Source organism: Stegodyphus dumicola, chromosome 2 (genome assembly GCF_044657685.1).
Source record: "Stegodyphus dumicola isolate Sdum_Otavi_A_Nest chromosome 2, ASM4465768v1".
Taxonomy (NCBI): domain Eukaryota; kingdom Metazoa; phylum Arthropoda; class Arachnida; order Araneae; family Eresidae; genus Stegodyphus; species Stegodyphus dumicola.
Genome location: NC_140769.1, coordinates 232,336,302 through 232,364,279, shown reverse-complemented (window position 1 = coordinate 232,364,279; position 27,978 = coordinate 232,336,302). Strand labels below are relative to the sequence as shown.

Sequence of the window (27,978 nt, the reverse complement as noted above, 5' to 3'; positions counted from 1 at the left end):
AACAGACTTGTAAAGCCATCACAAAGCAAGTATAGGACTACAAAATAAATAAAAACTGTTTCCAAATATTGTGATTTAGCACCAATAAACAGATGCATATTGCATTACAATGTAATCCTACAATCTTTACCTTGATTTTATGTTAATATGATTAATTCTCGATAAATTTTTGTGAACATGATGCAAACAGGAGCGGAAAACATATAAACTCCAAGATGTAAGTTTACGGCTGTTTATATGTTTTCATCTCTTGCATTTTGAAAAAGTGATTAAAATTCAGGACTTGTCCTAAACGGAGCACCATGCAATGGAGTCGGGGTTTTCAACCAGGAAGGTAATTTCATAGTTTTAGGTACAGAAAGTGGTCAGCCTTTTTTTTTAACCTGTTAATACTTGGTTTTAGTATGAATTTAAAGAACTACTTTCATTCAAGTTTTGGTATTTATTAATATTTTCTTTCCTTGTTTAATTTATAGCACATTAAAAAATAATCTATATTTAAATAAATGTATATGCATTTTTTGAGTTTAGAGAATGAGCAAGGTAGGGAATAAATATCTAGCAATAGTAAAATGGGTGCGCTGGGCAAAAAAGAACCACTGATTTAAGGCTTATGAAAACATGTCGGCTTTATGGTTGAAATGCATATTTTTTTCAAAATTTCATTATGTTAAATGCAAGTTTCTGAGATTTATGCTGATAACAAATAAGATAACTGCTTTTATATTTTTTTTCCTCCATGAATTGCAATTTTTATACACTTAACTATCCAGAGTTATGTACCTAGCATTCAGCATTTCACAAGATTTCCAGACAGTAGAGTTTTTACCTTATATTTGCATTTCCTTTTACTTGTTTTAAAATTAGGAAAAAACAAAAGAGAGATTCCCTTCACCCATTAAACAAGATTCTTTCTTGATTCCAGATTTTCAAGTTACAAATGTTTACAATCATTTAAGAAAAAAGATATTGTATTTCATGAATTTTTAATTAAAATAATGCACTTTTAACATACTATGAAAGCACAGTAAAATTCACTTACTCGAATATAATTTGCATTAATGTATGAAGAAAGAGGATCTCCATTTTTTTCATAAAGATGAACCCTTGTTGATTCATCTGCAAAGGCAAAAACTCACTATTTCACAAATAAAAGGAATAAAATTTACACTTTATAATCTTTACACCACCAGAAAAATAGTATTACACATATTTTTAATCTTAAAAATGGGTAAATATTATGCTAGGATACCTATGTTGATAATAATACTAAATATAATATCTACTTCTTAGAAAAGGAAGGTAGTTTGCATTTTTAGAATATCTAGTGATAAAATATTCACAGAAAATAATCTTATATATAAGAGAACTAACTCCTTGACCCCTCACAAGAAAAACCTAATAAAGCTGGTTGATTTGATGGCCACATTAAATTCAGCATAATATACATAAAATATTTTACATTCATTAAATACACTATTTTGGTTTATTAGTATTTAAAAATATTTTATAGAAAGCTATTAATTTGAAATAAAGTTGATTTTTACCTCTTAATTTCCGGATAATAGATCATCAATTTAAATCTGGTAAAATGGCATGCAGAAATTATACGATTAAAAATATGAAACTGTAATTTATGAAATAAGAAACAATTATGATCTAAAAGGTACCAAAATTTACAAAAAAAAAAAAAAAAAAAAAAAAAAAAAAAAAAAAAAAAAGCTTGATATTTATTTGTTTGCTTTAATAAACATTTCTTTCAATGTGCTTCCATAAAAATTTCAAGTTGCAAGTTGCTTCCAAAAAAAATTCAAAAAGTTCTTTTTTCTTATGTCACATACAATTGACTTTCCAATGCCATACTCCTCGTATAATTTTGAGATGGTATGCCCTTATCCATTTTTTGCAGCGATTCCACTTTTTGTTAAATGGACATCAAAACGTGGTTTAACTTAAGTAGATCCTTTGGCAGCTCCAGAACTGGAAACTCTTTTTGATATAATCGAAAGTTCAAGCTTAATTTTTATAAAATTGCTGTAATAATAACAGTCTTCAAAAAATAATAAGCTAGATCAAATTAGAAGATTAAGGGACAGCTCAGTCTGCTACATTCACTGAAATGCCTTAGAATCAGTTAAGATAATTTTAGCCTAGCTTAATAGTGTCCGTTATACATTATTGGCTGTGTATCACAAGATTGGCGATGAAAGCCAAGTTGTTCTGCTAAATTTTGTCTTGCTCCTATTGCATAATGAATTAAGCCTGAATTGTATTAGTTATTTACTATACCTATGTTTATTTCTTGCACAAGCTTAAAACTAATCTGAGTCCTGAATAAATAAACTCCCACATATCTAGGTTTTATCTAGGGACGGCGCTAGATACCGTCTGGTGCAGTCTCTAAATTCTACTACAAAGCACCTTCCTAAGTTCTAATTTTTCACCGGACCTAAACTTTGGATCCCAGTGCTTTTCGCCCTAAATTATAAAAAACTTCTCATCCCTTAATTTTGCTGCTCGGTGCTTCCCCAAATTCCAAAAATTGTGTCTTCCCTAAATTCTGATGCCACTTCTGGGTTTATGGTGAATACCATATCAGTTATTCTGAATTAAAATAGTACTAATGTAATCTTTTAGCCTATGAGTTTCATTAACAAAATCTATTTTTAGCATATAAAAAGAAATTTTTGTTGAATTTTTCCTCGTCAACATTTCTTAGAGCATTTAAAAAAATCCATAATCATCGCCAAGCGTAATGTTAGCAGAAAAGGTTGCCTTACTCTTGTTATTCAATTACTAATATAAAAAAAAAAGTTTAGACATCACTGCATGAATTATTACTGAAGCTGTTATATATTGATAAACATGCGGTGTTGAAAGCAAAACATAATAATGACTCGCCAAGTCGGCGTCAGGGATACAAAATAGATGAATGTTTCAGTTTGAGATGTAATGCCAAGCAGACACTCAGCTGCGGAACCAAATTATTAATCTCACAAATGTATGCTTACATGATTGTTTTTTCACAACGATGTATTTTAATTAGGGCCAAAGTGAAATTAAAAATCGGAATTTTTAAGCAAAAATCTCCATACATTTTATTATAGAAGGAAAAATCAAATGTGCACGCATAAAGCATACAAAAAAAAAAAAGTTTGTGGCTTTGAGGTCCGGATTTTAGATCATTCCAGATAATGGACGTCTGGATTTTGGACTTTGTACAGTATATTAGATTTTGCTCTTTTTACTTTTTTTTAGTCTTCCAGCATGCGTGCTTGGCAATTTTACATGAGCACATGTGCATCGTATTTTTTACGACATTCGTTATTTTACCGTTTTTGGCACGAAAAACAACAGAAATGAGCGAATATTGATAATAAATTTGTTAAAAAATAAAATATTAATCTTATTATTCTAAAATACAAATGATATCACAGTCAAATATAAGTAAATTATTTTTAAGTTCTTATGTTAGTGAGATAGAAATGCAATGATGCATTTTGTTATAGAAAATTTTTAATTTATTATTTAAAAATTATATTTTAAAATCGAAGCTAAGTTTAATATTCAACAAAGGCAAGTATAGACAATAAAAAAGGAAAACACCTTGGTAGGAAAAAAAGTAAGTTTAGCATTACTTACTTCTGCAAGGAAATTTACTTCTTACTGGTTACAAAAACACACTTTAAGCTAACTTTAATATTTTTATTTATTTTTAAAAAATAGAAATAAAAGAAAATAAGGAATGGAAATCGCTATTGTTCTCCCATTTACAGGTTTCCTTGTCTTCCTTTTCTTCATCAGATAATTCTTGAAGAAATCAGCTGGTTGCACATATTTTTTTGCCATGAAAACCGACATAAAATTTACAGAACCAAATATATTCAAATTTAAATAATACATGGCAATTAATAACAGAAAATTGCAAAATATTTGAGAAAAAAATATTTTCCGAATCGTCACCCACAACAACAGGCATGTCATAACTTTTATGAAAAAGCTGCGACGTAACACAAAAGCCCAGTTAAAAAAATGCTGGAAGGTTAATAATGTAAACGTCATCTTAATGAATGTAAGTTTACGAAAACAGACACTAAATAAGTAAATATACAAATTTAGCTAAGAAATGCTGTTTAAATACAGGCCTTTATGACAGATCCAAAAATCTGCACCACTCAGAGGATTTATGACCAAATGGGGAAAAATCTATTTTGATGCATTTTAACATTCCTATATATGTATATAAATTAAGAAATTAAAATTACCTCCATCTTAAAATATGACCTTCATTGCTCAGAGGATTTATGACCAAGTTTGCTCTTTCTAATAAATGATTATATATGAAACAAACTTTTTTTTTTTTGTATAATTCTTATTTAAGCAATTGTATAAGTACATTCCTGTTGAAGTTTGCAAAATTTCATAGTTATAAATGAAGAATATCAAATGGAATAATTAGTGAAGCAAAACTTTTACAGCTTTTTTTTTTAATTAATATTTTAGGATGTTTTGAATGAAATATACAATAGAATCGTAAGGACCTAGAAAAATTTCTTAGTAAATAAATATTTACATATGCTTTACTAAATATTTATTTTTGATAATATGTACCATTAGGTTACGATACTTTCTTAAGGAGATTTCCTAACCCCGGCAGGACAGACAATATTTTCCCCCAAGATTTTTAAAAAACTTAAAAAAAAAAAAAAAAAAAAAAAAAAAAAAAATTGCTGGTGAACTAAAATTTTCCACATCCCACATTTTATCATAATTGTATAATAAGGATTTTCTAAGATTAACATCATAAATAAATTCCTACTCAGACCTTCTAATTCCAGTAAATTTCCTTACATTGCAGCAGTTGTAATACACTCTTTTCATAGAAGAAAAAAATTTCGTTTGACTAATAAAACACTTCTACAACTAACATTACAAAGGTTAACTTAAGGCTGTTATTTTCTGATACAGGGATTGAAAAACATTGATTTACAAAATAAAGATGCATAAAAAATTCACATCACAACTGTTTTGTTAATATGTATTGACATATACAATAAAATGTGCCTAGAAAACTAAAAATGTGGAAATAAACTTACTCGGTAGAATAGTTTTATATCTATTTTTTGTACCAGAACCTGCAACTACAACTTTCTCGGGATGATTCATTGGAATTTCCTGAAAGTACAAATGAAACTAAAAATATAGCAGATCAAATATTCACAGTTCTAAAAACATATGCTTAACTGATTCAACAAACTTATTAACGAAATTCATTTTAGGTAACCTAATATACACGTTTGATGAAAAAAAATCATTAAAATCCATTCAATCTTTACTCAAAAACATATCACAAACCCAAAATTCTGTGTGAAGGGCTTTAACATCTTTTAACACCAAGCGAAGCTGATGGCGAGTCATTCTTTTCCCAGCAGACTGGAGATATTCTTCAGCTGAGCTATAAAACAAATATGCTTGTGTAGCTACAACTAACATCTAAAAAAAAATTTTTTTAACATAAGGTATAAATGTTAAATAAAAGGTATGATGTGCAAACCATATGATTCCCTTGTACAGCCTGTTAAATTACATGTTTTTTTTTTTTTTTTTTTTTTTTGCTGCACTTTAAATGAGCACTTTAACTTATTTCCTTGAATTATTCTAATTTAATTAAAAGATCCCTCAAGGAAAGTTAAAAATGACATCAAAAATTGAAAATTTTGAAATTAAATATCCTGGTCAATTTTTGACATAAGGGAGTCAAACTTCTTATAATCTTACTTTTTTCATAACAAGTCTTTTCCAGATAGATATAAGCATAGGAACTAAAGATTGCACTGTTGGTCTGAAAATAAAATTTTTTTTTTTTTAATTTGACATTGCCAAAACCAGAATATGTTTGTCATTTAAACACTTGTATAATTGGAAGAAGACTACCACAATGATTGTGAAAATAAAGGCAAGGTAAAGGGGAGAATGGATATATATATAATATATGTTTGGTACCGCCAACTACAATAAAAAAAGGAGGTGCACAACTAGATGTTATAGGAGTTCCATGAACAAAATGTTAACGTTCTCTGGCTAATTATTTTTGAGTTATGTGAGATACATACTACATATGTATGTACGTATAGACATCATGAAAAACATTCCTTTTGAATCTATTTTACAAACAAAGAGTGCTTTATTCTATCTGTATATACAGATGTCACTAAAAAAAAATCATTCAAATGTATTCAGGATAGTCAAAATGGATATTTCTGTTGAATATTACACCCAAATTTTTTGCAATTACAATACTTCATACAAAAAAGAGAAAAGTGCCACAGTTTTCCTAATAGAGAAAACTATCATATTAGCTCCAAAATCAAACAATTTTTTGGAGAGAAAGCTTAAAATTTCCTTTGAAAACCATATCTGGATTATATGGAGGCTTATCTTAAATAAGACAATTTATCACTTATTCTTTACCTTAAAAGAAAAGATATTTGCATAATTTTGTCACAAAATATGGTATTTATACATTCAATTACAGTAAATCCTTTCCCAACACAGGCTTGCGGGAAATGATTTTGCATATATGTGGTTTCTTAATTGTTTTCATTTCACTTGCCCAACATAAGAATTTCAATTATAAGTGCTACGTTGCAAAGTGCCTGCCCCATTGTAACAGCATTCTTTAATGACTTTTTTGAAAATTTATTCATTAAAAAAGTCAAACATTACTTGGAACAGTAAAATCTGAACTTTAAAATTCTCTTAATTCTCGAGAATGTTCCAGGATATGATGCTCAAGCCCTCATAATATTGCATCCGAATGTATAGGACTAATGTTCCTTCCAACAAACACCAGTTCCTGAATTCAACCGATGGATCAATGAATCATCAAAACATTCAAAACCTATTATTTACATCTCTGAAAATAAAGAACTAGACAAAGGAAAGCACAACAAGACACTGCACAGAAATTATTAAACTGGTAATGGAACAAGTGCAAACATCAACAATTAATGCTTGTTGGCACAAGCTCTAGCCAGAAGTTGTAAACAATTTAAAAAGATTTCCATTAACTGAAAAATGAAGCCAAGGAAATTGTACAGACTGCAATAGCAACAAGTGACGAAGGATCTTCAGATATGGAAGAATAAGAATTCAACAAATTAGTTGAGAGTTACAATCATGAAATGACAAATGAGGAATCGGATTATCTTCTGATGGTGAAAGCAGAAATAATGAAGAAGATAACAAGCCTTTGATGTATAAAAAGTTAAATTAATTGTTAAAAAAAAAAAAAAAAAAAAAAAAAAAAGCACAGGAACTATCCAATTTTTTTTTTTAATAGAGATTGACTCAATTAAAGAAAGGAGGACACTTTATGAGAGGCGAGGAAAAATTTTCACTCCTTCCTGCAAAACTATAAATGAATTGTACCAGACATTGCCCCAAACAAAAATCATGAAATATTTTTTAAAAAATAATAATTGTATTATGTACAAAAAAAAGGGGGGGAACAGTTCTGTATATCTCATTCTACTAGGCCAACTGATGAAATCCAACTTGAGTTTTTCATGCTTCGAAAGCATAACTTAGGATATATCTTAGATTTATGTACAGCATTATTCTAACATAGGTATCCTGACACCAAATCGGACTTTTTCTGAAATGACATACTTATTTTTTTTAAATATATTGATCCTATGCCTCAAATTATTCTAAAGTGCCAAGTTTCATAAAAATTGCCCCCAGCAGATTTTAAAAAATTTGGTCTCAAAATTTTAGCTTCCCTATGTTAATTGAATATGGCATACATTTATTAATATGTCTTTTTTTATTAACCTTAGTTGATTCTTTCTTTCAGAATTCAAAATTTAAGCACGAGGTCAAGGAGCATTAAGCATGAGTCAAGGACTGACATCACATAATGAAATATACATTGGAAATCTTGAGTAAGTAAACAGCTATATAATTTCCATAGCGAACAGATGTAGCCAGAAAATTTTATGTTCAATATAGGTTTTCATGTAATTAAACTGTGTTAATTATGTGCCATACTATCTCTTCATTTTAGGAGTTACTGAAGTAATATCAGGTAGATGTTATTTATTGTTTCAATTTTTCTGAGCTAGTCTTTATCGCGAGATATACATCATAAAAGTTAAGACTACATATTATAATGAAAAATGCAAATTCTTTCTTCCCCCCTTTTAAATTTTGCAAAACATTTTCAGATATGGAAGTGATGTTATATTAATTATTAAAGCCAATATAACTATAATTAAAAAATCAATAAATAATATATCTACAAAAACACAGTACTTTATATATTCTTATTGTTTCATTTAAAAGTGCTTTATGCAAAATTTTAAGAAAAGGATTAGTCTGGCCATTACATTTCCACCAAAATATTTAAGTAAATTAATCTTCAAAGAATTTTCTCATTGAACTGGCAAAACATCATACATATTAATTGAAAATATTAATATGTATTAAATATATTTTGTTCTACACTGCAGAAAACAAGCATCATTTTTCTGCATGAAGTCTGAATGAGTTCCAATTAATAATGACCAATATTAATAAAGCAATTTACTTTATATTTTTACACATAGCTTTATTTTAAGTTTACATACAAAAACATGCATGCACATACACATTTATTATTTACACATCTTAAATTCTTTACAAAAGTACAAACCATTCTTTTGGAGGTGTACCACAATGGATATTTTCTTGAGAGCGATTCAAGTCCAGAGTAAGAGAAGCATTTGATCCACGTCTATAACATAAAAATACATCCAAATTCAGTATTATAGAAATGAATTAATGCTATTACAGAGTCTACCTTCTACTAAATTATTGATCTCAATATTCAAAAACTTTCCCCAACAAAACAAATATTATATACATAAATTATATATCATAATGAATAAAAATTTATATCATTTGATTACAGTTACAGGTCCTGATAAAAATGCTTCTACTCATCATGAAACATAACAGATAATAGAAAGATCAACTGATGTGCCTTTTCCTCCATATACAAAAATTAATTAGATTTTATACTTAAAATTATATTTGGCACTGAATGACAATGATTACCACTTAATGTAATCATACGTAAAGTTATAACTTGCATATTATTTTGGATTAAAGAAATATGAGCTACTTTTGTAACAAAAGTACAATTAAACCACTAATTGTACATACACTCATTTGCTGCTTATTATAAATGTCAAAATTTGGGTTATAAAATAACTAATGTCTATGTTTAAGATGTACACATTAAGGCTGCAAAATTATGTCAGAAAACTCAGGACTGGTGGAGGGAAAGGATTTTTTCCCTCTACACATAGCTATTACACTGGCTAGAGAAATCAAGAAAGGACTGATTACAAATAACTCTTAGGTACAAAGAATCCAAAGCAAGATGAAGATTTTCCTGCTGCAGAAACAAAGATTACAAAAATATCTTTTTTCAAGTATTACTAAATTTTTGCTTGAAAATATGCACAATATTGTTGAACCTAAATTTCATTATTGTGTTTTCAAACAATATTTATAAAACTTGAAGAATAAGTCATTTACATAGCACAAAACTGCTAAATGGTACATCATTTCTGCATCATGTATAACTAGTTTAAAAGGGGGGGGAAATATACACTCACGTTTGTGAAAATTGCAACACCAAGAAGGAATCGTCATAATTGAATGCAATTTAATACACAGTTGAGTGGTAGTGGTACAAATAAATGATTAAATGTTCAAAGCAAACAAACAAAAACAAGAGATCAGAATCTGTATTTTGTGTGGCCACCACGCGCCGCAATAAGTGCTGCTACACGACGTGGCATGGAGTCAAACAAAGTTTGAATGTCTGACTGAGGAAGAGCATTCCATATCGTTTGTACGCGTACCCAAAGTTCGTCTGCAGACGCAACAGGACGAGGATCACGAGCAAGACGCCGACCAATGACATCCCACACATGTTCAATTGGCGACATATCCGGGGAACACGCAGGCCAAGGAAGAAGCTGTACCTGCTGCGCTGCAAAGAAGGATTTAACAATCCGAGCAGTATGAGGGCGGGCATTGTCCTGTTGAAATACAGCGCCTGGCAAGCTTTGAAGGAAGGGAACAGCTTCGGGCTGTAGAACTTCACGGATATACCGGTTGCTGTTCAGATTGCCCACAATTCGTAGCAATTGAGATCGTCTATGATATGCTATGGCGCCTCAGACCATAACTCCGGGTGTTCGTCCACTGTGGCGTTCGATAATGCACTCCGGAAGGTGGCGTTCACCGGCATAGCGTCTGACACGAATGCGGCCATCATGGTACCACTAATTAAAGCGGGATTCGTCAGAAAACACGACATGCTGCCATTCAGCACGCCAGTCTCTATGCTGATTGGCCCATTCTAGCCGCAGGCGGCGATGGTTGTGCGTTAGGGGGATCCTGTATAAAGGAGTCCGTGCGCGCAGTCCACACTGCAGCAGACGTCTACGAATTGATGAAGCACACAATAAAACACCTGTAGCTATTGACCACAGTGCTGCCAATTGTCTAGAGGAAGCTGTACGGTCCGTCCGCGCCATGCGGACCAGGTGTCTATCATCGTGAGCTGACGTCACATTTCGGGGTCCACTCCCGGATTTCCGAGTTGTCCGACACTCGTCCGTCCACTGCTTCCAAACGCGCATCACTGTGCTGCTGTTACGCTGCACACGAGAGGCTACTGCACGATACGACAATCCAGCTTCACGAAGGCCGATGATTCTCCCTCGTTCAAACTCTGTAAGTTGTTCAAATCTTGCTCTCTTTCGTCGACGAGGCATAAGTACAGATTGAGTTAACGTTTACCCCTAGCAGATAACCACCGATAACCATACACGCCTCGCTACAGCCGTCTATTTATTCAGATCCATCAGCCGTTCAGAGGGCGCTGCTCAGCATACGCATGCGCTACGGATTTGCAATTCTAATCATTTGCATATCATGCGCTACTTTGCATTTCCTGAAAATTTCAGCTCACTCGCGTAAGTCCTTCATGGTGTTGCAATTTTCACAAACGTGAGTGTATTATCAGAGTGAACTTACTGTTTGCCAGAAAGCAAATAAATTCTGCATCAAGATGCATGGCACAATGCACTAGAAACACCTATTAATTGCAATTATGGTATAACACTTAACAAATTGTGAATTTTGCATAACATAAATCACATGAAATGGGTGTACTATAAATTGTATCAATTAAAAGCTATGAAAAAATAATTTTAAAATTGTTGCTTTTAAGTCTCTCAGTTTGTTAAACAATGCATTGTTTTAGTGCACTGAATGATAGAGATCTTATGCTAATATGAAAGGTAAATGAAAGATCCAATGCCTCATAAAATAGCAAGATCTGTCAAGTCATGTAGAAGATAAATGACTTATAATGTAACAACAGACTTTTAAAATGGAACGACTAAGCTATAGATGCTTTTAAAATTAAATAGATTGATGATTCAATAGTATAAAGAAAATGAAAAGGAAAGGCAAAACAAAGCAGAACAGCTGTCTTTTAGTAGATTAAGTGATGATCTTGTGATAATCAGTGTGGCACTGAAGCATATTAACGCAGTTTCCTTTCCTGCCACTACTATATCATTAACTCAGTTTTCTGGATAGTAGTGAAAGAATATTGTAGTTGTTGAGTAAGATTAAGAATTAAATAAAAATTTAAATAAAATCAATGCTGAAGAAAAGGGACTACTATATAACAGAACACTCTTGGATACTTTAGATATTTTAGCTATGTCAATGAACAAGATCCCTATTAAAAACATATTCAAAATGGATTGTCATCTAAGTGAGATTTCTTGGTCAATTATGATGAAATTAAAATTAAATTATGAATTTTATGATTAGTAGACTTATGATTAAATAAAATTAATGAGTAAAACAGAAATGTGAAATTATACACTAAGAAGTTGAAAGCAGTTAATTAGTTGGCAAAAAGCTTTAGAAATTTTGCTTTCTAGTGTTTGATAAAAAATAATCAATTGTCAAGTACATAATCAATACGCACTGATAGTTTTGCTTTTCTCCCCTTAAAATGTGCATAACAAATACCCCTTTTTTGACTTTATAATACTTGTTACATAAATCTAACATTATTATCAACCACTTGTAACAAACATTACATTTGGTACCTAACCATTTTGGCTAATTTTTACTGCCCCAGATTTTAAATGCAGGCAAGAATAATGATAAATCACCAAACAGTTCTTATGTAAATTACTTCAATCTGGCAAAATAAAGTGCATGTGCTTTTGTTTAGCCACCATGGCAGTAAACTTTTGACTGCATCCAAATATGATAACAGTACTTTAATTTTTAATTAATTTTAAGATATGTATTCAAATTCTGTAAGATTATTACTGCTCTGTGCTACGTGTACTTATTTTGTAATGTAATTTCAACAAATCTTGTTTTATTCACCATTATTTAAAATTCTTACAAATGAAAGTTGACTGACATTTACTCTAATAACAATCATTTATTTAGCTTATTCAACATGAGAAAAACTGTGAACAGGCAGTGTGTTAATGTGTTTTTCTTTTTTCAAAAATGTATTAACAATTTTTGATTTGCTGACGAATGAGGAAGATAAAAGCTATGAATTTATCTTCCTCATTCTATTACCTTCCTAGTCTATTTAATAAATTTTCTTAATTTTTTATTTACAAATTACTGAAGAATATGCTACATTAAAAGCCATTGTACCATTAATTCAAATATGCAAAAATGACCATTAAATAAAACTATATAAAAATGAAAGCATTTTAAGGTGCGGCATAAAATGGTGCAAGCAAAAGAAAAATACATGTTCTCATAATTGGTTCAATGGCTTCATAATGCTGTTTGTAATACTGCCATCATTTATTTATTGTTAGATACAGGAAATGTTTTTAATATCAAGCATGGAGCATGGAAGTTTACTAAATGGCATGAGAAAAAACTCAAACTTTCCAAAAATATCACTAAGGAGGAAAAAAAAAACAAAAAAACTTGAGAGTAGACCATGCTTTATTGTTTTTTACACCAACTTTTGATTTACGAGAAAGATGCTACATCATTCTTCCAAGAAAGAGGTATTTTACTTCATTCCAGAGGAACCTGGTGATATGTTGGCATCATTATGATAGCAGGGTTGCCACTCAAACAGGAGAAAGAAATTCCCCGACTTTTCCAGGTTTTCCAAGTATGTTTCGAGAAAATTCCAGTCTATCCGCGTAATGTACGTTGGCTGTGCTAAGAGGTAAATTAACTATGGTATTACTTGTACTGTGTAGCAAATTCACTTAATTATTCAATAAATCCCAGAGGACATTTATTCTTAATTATTCTTGGTACACTTTGTTTGATAATTTTGTTTACTTTTCCACTTAAAAAACTTAATAAAATTTAAGATATATACATTGGATAACAACTGTACATTTTATTTAATTATTACTCATGATCATCCCCAGTTCAACACGAGGCTAATCCGATTTTTATAAATCACAACGCAATGCTAAAAGTTAGGTTAGATTTTAGATAAATTTAATTTGTGTGAGGTGTATTCTTAAAAGGCACCTTAACACTTGCAAACACAAATATAATTATAATAGGAGTTGTTTTCTCCACTGAAGATTGAGATTAGAATCTGCCCAATCTGGAATAAAATAAGGCTTTTTTTGCAGACATCCTGGAGCTAAACGAAAGAAAATCTATTTAATGATATTTTTTTACTAAATTGAGGTATTTTATATTTATTTCGCAGCATACATAAGGAAAAAATATGTGCATTAAAATTCGTGATGTCATCATACTGCTAGAATTAATTTCAGGATTATGCCAGAGAAAATTTCCTGAATTTGGAAATATTATTTACTTATGATAAATAAATTTAGAGGGAAGAAGCAACATTAAATGATATGAATAACATAAAAATAAAGATAATTACTTAAAAATTTAATTAGAATAATCAACGATATTTCAGAGAATATAGTTATATTACATGGTTATCCTAGATGATTGATTACTATTTTTTTATTTTACTGCAAAACGACAAGGTATTTATTAAAAAGAAAAGAAAAAAGAAAAAAAAAAAAAGATTTTGCTGTAAAATCCTAGTATACAATACCGTCTTCGTATGATTTTGAAAATTGTCGCCAAATCCCACTGTACCATACATGGAGATTATTCTCACCAAAGAACGTCTATGTAAAAAGTGGAGGGAAAATTTGCCAAGGGATTTGACGACGGAACAACCAGAATTTCCCTCTCCGCGATGTGTACAGGAAATTGAGAAATACGTGTTAAGAAGAAACGTTCTTTGACAAAAAAGAAAACTACGAAAATCCGTTTTTAAATTATTGCGAAAAATCCACTTATCAAAGTAAATTTTTTCTTGGATTTTTCGCAATAATTTTAAAAACGGATTTTCGTAGATCCCCCCCAAATAACTAATCCATGAATTAATTTACTTGCACCAAAAAATATTTTCTTTTCCTTTAAAGACATTTTAAACGATATTCATTTTATGAACTCTTGATAACGTGACCTTTGAACTTCGACACCGGTTTCGAGCTTTGGCGACAGATATATCGCGCAGGCACAGCTGTTTCCCGCTATGATGGAACCGAGCCACGTCTGTTGCAGAGAGGTTTTCCTTCTTTATAATACATATTTTTTTAATTCTAACCTTCATGGTACCGTATACTAGGATTAAACCCATTTTGTTTTATACGAGAACTGGTACTTTCCTTAGTTCATGCACTGCACATGTGTTTCTCGAGGTTACTGGAACCAAAAGTTGCAGGAAACTTGCTTTGCCTTTCTAAAAAGACAATCAAATTGGAGCTGTGAAAATTGGCTCTATGCCAGCTGCCAGAATGACACTCACGTGATACACAATTTGCCAAAAAAGTGATCTCTTCCGAAGTCGGCGCAAAACTCGCCTTTTTTGGTGGGATCCTTGTATGAAATTCCCTGACTTTTCCAGATTTTTACTAAAACACTTAAAATTCCCTGACTTTTCCCTGAATTTTTTGGTCAATTTCCGAATTCCCTGACTTTTTCCGGTTTTCAAGGTAGCGTGGCAACCCTGTGATAGGGGCCATGAAAATGGGAAAGTACTGTAAGTTTCCATTTCATACTGTTGTTTCATTGTTTCATATTGTTATCACTAAATTATCAATATGATCATGTTATGCAGCAACTACTGTCAGTAACTAAAGATGACAAAAGTTTAGAATTTTATACCTATTCCACAAATGAAGAGTAATGCCTTAAAATAAGCTGTTAAAAAATAGGGTGTACAATGAACGAAAAAGTAGAAAATAGGGGGAAAATTGAAGAAAACTAAACCTTTCAAGCAAGCCTTTGCCCTTCATTCTCATAGGACTGCGGGATGGGCTTGGTGTGTGTTCTGAATCCGTTTCAGCAATATGACGATCCCTATTTTCTGGCTGGATAATACCAACTCCAGCTACAGCTGGTCTTATAATTGGCTGAACAACAACATGACGTGGCTCCTCTACTGGACCGACTTTATCTTTGGTAATACGTTGAGAACTAAGAAATAGCTAGGAAAGAAGAAAACTATATAATTGACAAAAAATAACAAGCAAATAAAAATAACAATAAATTACTTTTTCTTTCTTCATAAAATCTATGCATAAAAATTTCACCGATTATTATTATGTTACATGACAAACAAGTTGTAAAAATTCATGGATGAGTTGCAAAAGCTTGAAAATAAAGTTGGCAACATAAACACGTGTCAAAAATTAAAATCTGAAGTATTATTTCATTTAAGACTAGTGTATTAAGTAATATGATATACATAAATATTTATTGGAACAATCAAGTAAAGATTACTAGCAAAATGCAAAAAGCTATTTAATAAGAAACCTGCCATGCACAGTCTCCAAGAGACTGGAAACTCTCAAATCTCACATACATATACCACAGAGACTGCAACCAACTCTACCTTAACAGACTGCTGCTGCATCAGTCCGATAGTGAATCTCTATGCATTGTGGTGTTCATTTTGGTGCTCCAGACCCACTAAATGGTTCACATTGTCTTTCTCTAACCCACACATAACCCACCCACTGCCTAATAGTTGTAATGCCTGACATTAAAGACAAAGCTGGCAATAACCAGACATAAATGAAAAGCAGTCTTCCTGAATGATAAAATTGAATTTTTAAAAGAATTTGACAAGAATACAAAATTTATGGAAATATAGCTGCCAAAATTAATGAATATTCTTTGGTCAGCATTGAAAACAAATGTTTCAAAAAGAAGATAATTATAAGAAAGAACATCAGTTTTCAGAAAATCTGCTTCAAAGAAGTGTACTCAAGATGAAAATATCTGGACGTTCAAACTCCAAATATGCTAAAATTTTCAGTCAATGCAGTGCATCGAATATTCCAGCAAAATGGCCTACACCAACACAAAAGACATAAAAAATAACACTGCAAATGAATATGAAGAGTGACTGTTTTTCAGTTGAAAGGCTGTATAAATTGTCAGAGAAGGTAATATAATATCATAAGCAAAGAATCCAGCCCACATACAAATACAGATATCTCAGCCAAATTGTTGAAGATTTCAAAATTTCATCCCAGAGAAGTTTATTCACAACGGCAAAGACATTTTCAGCATTGAAGAAACCAGCTTTTCCTTTCATTACAGGATGGCCTTCAAAATGCTTAACCTCTAACCACATTCAGTATCACAGTCAAAATCACTTTACTATTTTACTTTGACCAAATTTTGCTGAAAAAGAAGTCAATACCCATTAAGAATGTCACAAAAATTAAGTTCTTTCAAAACAGTTTATGATATATAGTAAATAAAAAGGTAGTGGATAATTGCAGATATACTTGCAGAATACCTTTAAAAAAATCATCTAGGATTTCTTGTCACAATACAGCATTAAAAAGAAAACTTCAAGACATCATCAATAATAAAGAAGGAAAAATAATAAAAATAAATAAATGATTTTTTTCTGGCATAAAATTTACTTTATTATGCTATTTGATTCTTTCAATTTTAAAAATGAAAAACTTTGAACTTATTCAGAAATATGGGTAACATTTCAACACACTAAAAGTACAATAATAAAACTGTGTAAAGTAATGGAAAATTGTGTGCATGCATATCATCCTAAATTAAAATGTCAATTATACATTTTTCTCATTTATATGCCTTTTCTGAATGGCCCATTGAAAAGTGTATTAATCGTGCTTTATGGCATTCTCTCTTTTAATGTAGTATGCAGTTTTCAAATGCATCATTACAAAAATTGCCTCACAAAGTTTACTTTTGAAAGAAATGTAATTCAAATGAATAACATCAAAAAAGATTTCGTTCAATAATTATACTTAAATTAAACAGTCTGAAGGAATAAACAGAAATTGTTAACATAATAATTTGAAGAAATATAATTAAACTAAACACATCTAATATAATTAAAATAAAATTCTTTAAAAAAAAATAAAAATAACTAAAAGTTTGTCTGTTTACAAAATATAAGGCAAAAATATTTGTAAGAAAGATAAAATTTTCCCCACATGCAAGAATGAAAGGGAAAGTGAAATGGTTAATATTAACAGAGGAGTTTGCCACATGAATAATTCTTGGCATAAAGTTAAAAAAGTGAAGCAAACTATATTCTTGAAGTACTCCATAAGTTTCTCACCAAATTTTACAAAAGCTGGTATTTAGGCATAATTTGAGCCAAAGAATTGAAATATAGGGAAAAAATGGCATGCCATTTCTGAAAAGTTCAACTTTTAATCAAAATGCAAACGTTAAAACAAAGCTATATATTAATCTAATACATATCCTAAACTGCACTATCCAAACATAAAAAAAACACAAGTTGTATTTTGCTGATCGGCTGAGTCAGAATAGGAGATACAAAACTGCCCTTCTGTTTGGACTTGGAGTATATATAGGATTATGATTTACTTCATAAGCAAACATATATAAAGATTATAAAAATAGTCAAACAAAACAAAACAAAACAAAAAAAAAAAAAAAAAACTCAGTAAATTGGCATACTTAGTAGAATGCAGTAGCTAATATTGATTAGTATTTTGAGCATTTGCTTTTCTTAAATTGGATACTGCACCTCATGTTTAACATGTAAATTTCAAATATCGCCAAAGCCTAATGTGGTATCTGCATTAACAAAGAAGTACTGAATTATGTTCTACTCTGTTTCCACACCTAAAAATAATCAAATATGTTTTCAACAGACGCTAAAACCTTTTAGCTAATTCAGAATCATAGGGTGGGAATCTTAATACAATTTCATGAAACAGTGTATTACATTTTTCAAATAAAAATGATACGAATTAAAATAACTTATACTTACAATAATTAGAAAAACACAAAAAAGGGCAAATAAACTTGCTGCAATTATAACAGCTAACTGCCATGCTTCCAAGTTTTTATCACTAAATATACTCTGGACATTGATTTTTCTACCACCTGAATACTCTAAAGGTGCTTCCTGCCAAAGAAAATTTAAAACTAGTTTAGCAGAGAAAAAATCCATTCAAAATTTACAGAGATATTTCACATTTATTGAGCATTGTAGGTTACCAACCTCTTAATATTAACTAAAATACAACTGACAGAGAATAGTTATATATATTTGCAGTTAACTGACATTTTGAGAGTTTTGTTATTGTTTTGCTTTTGAATCCACAGCTAATGTCATTCTTGTGTTGATTCTACTGCTATCTACTGCTACTTTGAGTCTCGGATTCTAGCAAATTTGGATGGAAGATTTTTTATTTTTTTCATTTTTATATTTTTTGTTATTAATCATAATATCAAGATTTCTGGGTACTACTTGATTTTTGCAGCCTCTGTTATCAAAATGGCACTAAGATTATCGTCAACTTTAAACTACTCGCATACAGTTTGTGGATGCCATATCTCTGCAATTGCTTTTAATATGGCATCAAAAGGCTTTATCTTTCCAAGAGGATTTCTACCACATCAATTCTAAAAGATACAACTGTAGATAAACCTTTGTTTCTTGATTTGCTATTTAACAAAGCCCCACGATCTTTCCACATTTTTGGTGTGAGCACATATTGTTGGATCAACAAAATTAAATATGTAATTTACTGTTAAATGGCTGAAACCAGCCTTTTAAAGCTCCTTTGTTTTATAGGCTTGCTAACAATTTGAATATCTTGTCAATCCTTCCACTATGTGATCTAGAATCTATATCATAATCCTTGCTTCCCAATTTGGAAATTGAACAAGAAAGAACTCGCCACTTTCAAGGCATATCCTGCCGAATATCCATTATTGTTAAAGTACCCTGCCAGCATTGTTTTTCTGCTGCATGAAGAAGCTCTTGTCAATTTCAACTATTTTTCCAGGCCCATCTAATTTATCCATTAGGCTGTCGAAGTAAATCTAACGAAATCTCTCTGACAGAATTGTTCCAGTCAATCCTGGTATTTTAAAACATGTTGAGTTGTTTACCACACAACTTAAGAGATGTTAGTTCTCTTGCCCAACAGCAGATGAAATGCAGCTCTGTTAGGAATGGTATTCTGGAACCACTAAACCAGTTTGTTGGATCTAAGGTTTTTTTTTTTTTTTTTTTTTTTTTTTTTTTAACAACTTTTTCACATTCCACCTCTATGTACTTTTGTTTACATATAATTTCATTTTGTGTTTATTTATGTATATTTAGTTTTGAGGTAATATACTTTTTCCTGAAAAAATGACAGCATCTTTTTTCTTTCTCTGTAAATTAAAAATTGTCAACATTTTTTTACAGTGCTCAAACTGAAAAAAAGAAAACTACAATATTATGCAATTCAATCATATTTAGGAAACAGAAGATGAAAGTGAAAGAATTTTACATAAATGTTTAAACTGAATGTCAGATTTGGCAAATAGAAGTTTAACTGATAAAAGACTATTATGATTTCACATATCTGGTGATTTATCATGGGCTGTGAAAATCAAGTAGTACTGATTTTCGTTTGCATTTTGTCTCTGAGATGATTGCTCTAATTCATTTAAACTCTATTTCTTTGTTCCTTGAGGGGGGACTCCTCTTTTTTTGTTTATGTTAAAATTTTGCCTTTCTTTGCATTGTACTTTATACTTTGTAAATTGGATATTAATTATCTTTATAAAGTTAACCAATATTTTATTTTTGATTTAACCCCTAGTGTTCTGCTTTGATTCTTTTTACTAGCTACCTTGCATAAATGCTAAATAAATCAAAAATTAGTATGAGGAATCTCTGTAATCCAAGTAAACATTTACCAATTTACAATTATGAAGGTCAAACACAGCCTTCTTGGGCTGCAAATGTGAAAATAAAATGAAGAGAAATACACAATGTCAGAACACATAAGAGTTTCCTGGGTAAATTGTAGAAAATCCTTACACTATCTATTAGGAGAAAAGTTAAAAAGCAACATATAACAATCAGATTCTTTAAAAGTTAATGGTTAATGCGATTTAAATCTGGCATGACCATTCTGACAACTTTTTTTTTTTGGTTCCTGAAGAATACAGACATATGAAAGTCACCCTCAAAATACATAGCTTTACTTAAATCAATGAAAATTAGAGCCACCCTCAATTTTACTCTGGCACATTTCTGTTTCATATAAATGCACAAATGCTAAATTTTAATTTAATCTTTTTTTTTTTTTTTTTTGTTAATCAGTTGATTAAAATTACTGATGTTATGTACATCACACAGCAACTTGCGGTATTGATACAAATATTTTTTTCTGCATTTCATGATGAAAATACTTTACAAAGGATGCTCAGTTTATTTAAGAGTTAAAATTTTGACAAAGACTTAACCAGCAATTACATAAAGGTAAGTTTTCACATAAAGCATCATATCAACATTTAGGGAACTATTTTGTGTTAAATTATTATTATTATTTTTTAAGATTATGAAAACACACACAAAAAAGAGCACATCACAAGAATTAATATCTTACCATGCCATTTTTCATATCTAAGATCTTTATAGAGTGCCCAGCATTCCTAAGTCTTTTTTGAATCAAATGGCTGAAAACTTCAGATGCTGGTTTTAACTCTAATATGTCTGTTTCATTTATCTTTTTTGAAGTATGTAAGAAGAACATTTTTACTATTCCAGTAGAAGGCTATAATAAAATACATATTTATTAATACACTATGATAACAGAAAAATTATTTATTCAATACTGAAATTTTAAATTTTTTTAAATAAAAAATAATAATAAAAAAAACTACATATAATTGTTAAACAAAAAAGGAAATTTATAACAGATATTTCAAGCAAAATAAATACATTTTGCTACCAAACAAGAACACAATGAATATCTTAGCACAGTAGAAATATATTCTTTATTCAAATGTATAAAGTTTTAATGATAAACTACATATTTTAACATGCATGGAATACAAATCACTCATTAAATAATAATACTAGAAAGATTTACAGTTGTTTTAAAAAAATCTGATTAAAAATTAATTTGACTATATTAATGGTACTGCAAATGTTTAGACTAACGGATGGTGGTGACATTATTATGAATTTGAAAGGAAAATTTCAATATTGTTAATCATGTCAAAATTAATCAAATAAAAATCAATCATATGACCTTTTCTAAGTGGTACTATACTAAAGTGACCACATTTTCATCGAGCTTTTGTAAAATTTAACGAGAATTATAATTTAATTATGAAAGCAGACCAATAATTCAAAAAAATTTATTTTATTATATACATTCATATACTTGTCTATAAATATACAAAAATATATTTATTATTAACTATTGGTAACTATAAAAATATTTGTAAAAACAATAATTTGAATATTATGTTTTTTAATTAATTTAATATTTTATTTAAAAAAATAATTTTCTTTCACGGTCATATTTTTTATCCGAGTGAATACTTTGCAACAGATTCGGATCATTTAATAAAATGTCGTGAAATTTCTCACATGAAATGGTCAAATTTATATTTTAGACTTAATAAAGTTTTTATGTTCAACTGCATTTTTTCAATTGTCCATATTTTATTGATACTAGAAAAAACATGTTCTGTTGCTGCATTTGTTCCTGGAAGGGGGAGCACGTGTTCACAACTTTTCAAAATATTTTCATAAGGAATATTATTCTGTTTAAAATGAAGGAATAACTCCATCCATTTTTTTGTCTGCTTCCACATTTGCAGACAACCAAAATTTAATTTTTTCATCAGTAATAACGTATCCTTTTACCAATGACACCTCAATAAAAATATCCTTTTCGCAAATATTATTTTTTGGAAAATGGTTACTAATATATTAAAAAGATTTTTCCACATATTCCCATAAAATCTCTCTTTTTAAAGTCACCCAATAAAAATTTTTAATATCCTCGAATTGAACTGTCTATTCTTCAAGATATTCCAAGCAGTTATTATAAAAATTTCTGACTTCTTTCAGAAAATCTAGTCGTTTAATGGCAGCTTGTTCTTCCAACCTAGTGATGTCATTTCAAATAACTAAACGAACACAATCGCTATAAATTCTTTCTTGCAATTTTGTTTTTAAATTATTGATTTCATTTGACACTTCCGTAACTGAAATTTTGTCTCCTTCAGTAATTTTCACAGCATAGTAAAATAACGTAGCTTGGTTGTGGATGAACTGAAGCCAAATTTGTGATGAGTCATTTTCAAAAAAGAGCTGCTATCACAAGCTATTCTTGGAATTAATCTTGTGATAAAAAGTGATTTTAATGGTTTGTATATTTTGAAAATATTTTCTACAGCTGGTAAAGAAGCTAACCATTGTGTTTTGCTGTAACCAATAATTCTTTTATATTTGATTTCTGTGCTTTCACAAAAATCCTTCAAATTTACAACACGCACAGTATATATATATAAAAATACAAACAAATCTTTGCAATAATATTTTCAACATCCACTGGAAGGAAGTCAGATGCTGTTTGAATAGTATTGCGTAGAATGTGCGCTGCACAACCTACTCGAATTATTTTTTGGTTCAAACGTTTGTTAAGTTTCATAAAAATGTTATTGATGCCTCTTCTAGCTTTTCCAACAAAATTTTAGTATTATCCTCACAATAGTCAATAATTTTATTGTTCAAATTATTCTTTTTTAAAATAGTACTTACTGAATAAAAAATTATTTATGAAGTTTCACCCGGCAATGAAACAAAATCTAATATTCTAATTTTAATTCTTGTTTTTGGATCAAAAATCTAAAACTTCTGGAAAATAATTTTAAATCTTTGTGGTTGGAAGCATCATAATATATGGATATAAATGTGTATTTATCTAATTCTTTCTGCAATTGCAAAAACGAATATGTTGAAAAAACTTTATAAATATATGCTTCGGTTTTTGTCCTTGCACATGCAAATTTTTTGTCGTACAGTGTTTTGATCATTTGCGACGGCGACGTACAATAGATTGATTTGAAACTTTGATTGTGGTTTATGGTGTGGAAAGCAAATAGCCCTTCAGCTAATGCTGGCTGTTCTTCTGTTGACAATATATATTCCTTGAAAAGACGTAACGATAATGATCGAACACCACCGAGTAAATTTAACTCATTACATCGGCTAATTTAGTTTACTCTGCATGCATTTTATGTGTTTTTTTATTTCTTTATATTCGCTATAATAATTAATAAATAACAGGTAATATATTTTTACAGTACATTTAAAATAAGAAATGCAGATGTTTTCTAAAAAGTGGGGACATTTTTAAAATCAGCTGGATGCAGGACAGTCCTCCAAAATGCGGGACTGTCCTGCCAAAATCGGGACGTGTGGTCACTTTATACTATACAGCCTTTTGATACTGTTAAAACCATAATTATACTAATGAAAATAAACAACATCATGTGATAAGAACTCTAGCATTTGGAATTAGGGCTTTGGGAAACTGATATTTTGTTGTGACAGCCCAGATTTAAAAAAAGGAAACTGATTTTAATTTTAAATTATATTATTTAAATGGTACTGCAATACAGAGCAGTTAGAAGAATTATGACACTGAAAGTATTAGTGACTGCAGCAATATGAAAGTTATCCCCCTCCCCACCAACAAGTGCATTATAGAGAATGAACGGAGGTAAAAATGCAAGCTCTGCTGGACAAAATGACAAACACAATCTCTTAAAACTAATAAAATTATAATTCCTTTATTTTTATAAACTTTAATTTTTAGAAAGCATCATGTGCCAAAAGTATGGTACTCTGATATATAAGATATTGAAAATTTTGAGAATGGAAAGGAACCTGAATGGCCACATAAATACATCATGGCAAACATCATGGGTTGCCACATAAATACTTTTTGACAATATGGTAGTTGACCTCATCAACACTTTTTTGCAGCTTTTTGATGTGGCCACCATTGCTTCCTATGAAGGGACATACAGTTACACCCATGCCTTCTCTGGGATTCAAATTTGGCCCCCATCGCTGCAGCAGTCTGGATCCCTAAACATTATAAAGGCTGGGCAGCATATTTTAAAAAATATATATATATAAAAAAGAAAATCTAGGACATGCAAGTCCTTTTAAAACAATTTTTAAATTCCTTAATTATAAGGTTCCCCCCCTTGTATTTCTTTACAAATTATATATATATATATATATAATATTTTACCTAAGAAACAAAACTGGGAAGGATGAGGAGTACACATTCTGAATGTACAGAAATTTAATATTGCTAATAAATCTTTTGTATGCAAATTAACTTTTCATATTCAGCTTATGAATACTTCCACACAGTAAATAATCTTTCTAATTAAAATGTATTCCACAATTTTTATACATGTAGATTTTTGTATTTTATTGAATCATTTTCTTATTTATCTTTCATAGTAAATTTAACTAAAACATAAAAATAATAATGTGTTTGGTATGTAATTAAAAATTCTTTCCATCTGTACTAAAGAAAATAGATATAAATCACTATTATAGCAGCATATTCAGTTTACAATTATAATTAAACATAAAACAAACCTCATATTTTGAGACTTTTATGCTGTCAAGTGATGAATTAAGATGGTCTGCAACTGCTTTGCATAATCGGCGAATAACTTCCATATTGGATAATGGTTCCTTCACTCTAATAGTCTATAATTAAGAACATACATAAAAAATTATTTTTAATTATATATATACACACAGATAAAAGCTGTGTCATTTAAAGTTCTGTTCAGAATGTTGCACTGATACCAATACAAGATTCTTTTTTAATATTACCATACGCATAATTATTTATTAATATATATTAGTCCAAAATTTATTTTAATGGCAGTGAAATACAAAATAAAACTATGAAATGATAAAATTTTAAAATTTGTATTCATATACATATATGGACAATTTTTGATGTACACTGGTGTGCAAAACTTAAGCAACAATGCAAATTTTGATCAGATAACCATGCAGTTGCAGATAAGGGGTTCTTGCTATAACAATGAACATGTACAATGAACATGCAATTCAATAGAAAGGTCATGCATATGCAAATGTCTGGAAAAAAACATCACAGGCTACGTGATCGTACGCAAAACGCGTGCGCTCCACCCAAGACTAATACAAAAGGAAGGACGAAGAAGCAATTAAAGACATTCTCTGCAAGTGCAAGTGAAATCTTTCGTGAAATATGGCTAGAAGAAATCATCTGGATGACTTCACGAGGGAAAGAATGATTGGAAAGCTGGAGGAGGGGTGTAGTGTGACCAGTGTGGCTGTAGATTTCGAAGTCAACAAAAGTGTCGTTTTGCGGGCTTGGAAAGCCTTCCAAACCATAAGTAGAGATATTAGACAGGTTGGTGATGAATATGGGAGAAAAAAACAAAATTAAAGCTCTCCAAAACAGAATTAGTTAAATTTAGTAGGGAAGTGAAATACTGGCTCATGTTTTGGAGTCAGTTCAGTAGAATTCATGATGATGAGTCAATTGGTTACGAAGATAAATTTCAATATTTCATCCAATGCATGGCAGTTGACAGCAGACCCCAAGAAATCATAGACAGCTATCCGTCAACTGCTGATTTTAGAGAATTTATGGCAATTAGATGCTTTAGGAATAACTGATCCCTCTGAAAACAAGTCTAGTATAGAATTGGAAATAGCTGCATTGGATCACTTTCATAAGACTGAGAAAAAATTATGAAGGTAGATATGAAGCTAGTTTGCCACTGGTTGATGATCGGGATAATTTACCAGACAACAGAGACACTATTGAAAAGGAATTACTCTCAACCACAAAGAAACTTGAATTAGAAGAAAAATTTGAAGACTATAATGCAATGATCCCAGATTGGTTACAATCGAGAGTAGTCAAAGTGCTGAGTTATGAAGCAGAAGGGAAAATACACTACCTTCCACATAAAGTATTTTTCATAGAAAATTCAGTACTTACATATTAGCGCCACAGCAGCTGCAAATGTGGCAGTTTTTAAGTGCCGCCAATCTACAACTAAAATTTTTGCCACAAATCATACTTTAAAACGCTTTTCTGCTAAATAAGCTTGTATTCATACTAATTCCATACTATCATGATACCACGTTTATCTTTATTTGTATTCTACATTATGCATTCTATATTCTATGTATGTACCATCAAAATTTCTGTTAATATTTATATGAATTTTGTCAATGTATGTCAAAATTACGTGTACATCAAAATCAAAATTTTTATTGTAATATAAAAGTTTAAATAAACGTGGTCCCACTGAGTGAGCAATAAAGCTGAAAGTCTTCATGGTGGCACAGCTGCTCACCCAGTGGTCTCCTGCCTCCTATATTCATACTGAAACCAAGACTTGATAATTGATGTCTCGCTGTCTCCCTATGTCTCTTGTTCCTCCATTTAGCACTGCTCCCCATTCTCTCAACTGTTGTGTATGACCTACTTATCAAGATCAATAAAATTGTACTATTTATGGTTAAGTTTAACATGTAGGAATCCTTCTTTTTCTATTCTAATCCTGAATGCTTCTAACCCTCCAGTCTTCGCCACCATTCGTTTTCCATTCTAGGGACAACGGGCAACCCCTAAGCTTCTCACTATTCCATATTATTGCATTACTGGTTAAATTAGGTTGGGTTAGATTATATGAATATGGCAAAGACAGGAGCGCTACCGGATTAGAGGAGAGATGCTTTCATGGAGGGACTTTTTAAAGGAAACTGGCTCGTATTCACATTACACATGAGGAAATCCACGAAGAGAAACCATGCAGCCAGCCCGTTTGCCTGGGTTTGAACCCAGGCAAGGTCGAACTACCAGTATTCAGCAGTCTTAATCACTCAGCCACTGTTGAGGTCATTTGTCCGATTATTAACTATGTGTTGCGCCATTAGGCTCTGCATGGAAAAGGAGGAATATACCGTGGAAAAAACTTTGTAAGGAAAACTGGCTTGTATCTATATTACACACAGGGAAAATCAAGGAAATACTCATACAGCGAGCCCATTCACCTATACTTGACCCTCGGACCGAACTACTAGTGCTCAGCGGCTTTTATTGCTCAGCCACTAATGGAACCATTGCATACAAAATATGGGCTATAGCCGAAAGGAAGTATTCTGAAATGATTATACAGAAAAGGGACTATTACTGAGAGTATTCATGCTTCCTGTCTTGTTTTTCATACTTCCTATTTCATAAGTAATTTTAAGTTCTTACAAGCCTTAACACTATTAAAATATCACGGAATTAGCAACGAAAATTTAAATTTTACACCGCAAGCCTTTTGTTCTGCAAATAAGTGCATGGAATCGTCATAATTTGATCTGCGGTTTGATTTTCGATTGCCAGAATCACGAGACTTGATAAAGGCTCTTGCTCACCGATGATCGTAGATATTTTTTAATATGTTTTAATTTTCTGAAACTTCGATCTGAAC

General features: G+C 30.7%; 1 protein-coding gene across 1 annotated transcript in view; it reads right to left on the bottom strand.

The window, feature by feature from the left end:
* Positions 1–27,978, bottom strand: part of LOC118193051 (tyrosine-protein phosphatase non-receptor type 5-like) — a 66,334-nt gene that overhangs the window by 28,214 nt on the left and 10,142 nt on the right. Inside the window, exons 3-10 of the mRNA XM_085811890.1 lie at positions 25,079–25,192; positions 21,045–21,212; positions 18,422–18,559; positions 15,394–15,611; positions 8,696–8,776; positions 5,356–5,455; positions 5,097–5,175; positions 1,043–1,119 (exon numbers count right to left, since the gene is read on the bottom strand). Coding sequence (XP_085668016.1) covers positions 1,043–1,119; positions 5,097–5,175; positions 5,356–5,455; positions 8,696–8,776; positions 15,394–15,611; positions 18,422–18,559; positions 21,045–21,212; positions 25,079–25,192 — 975 coding nt within the window. The remainder of the gene's footprint in view (positions 1–1,042; positions 1,120–5,096; positions 5,176–5,355; positions 5,456–8,695; positions 8,777–15,393; positions 15,612–18,421; positions 18,560–21,044; positions 21,213–25,078; positions 25,193–27,978) is intronic.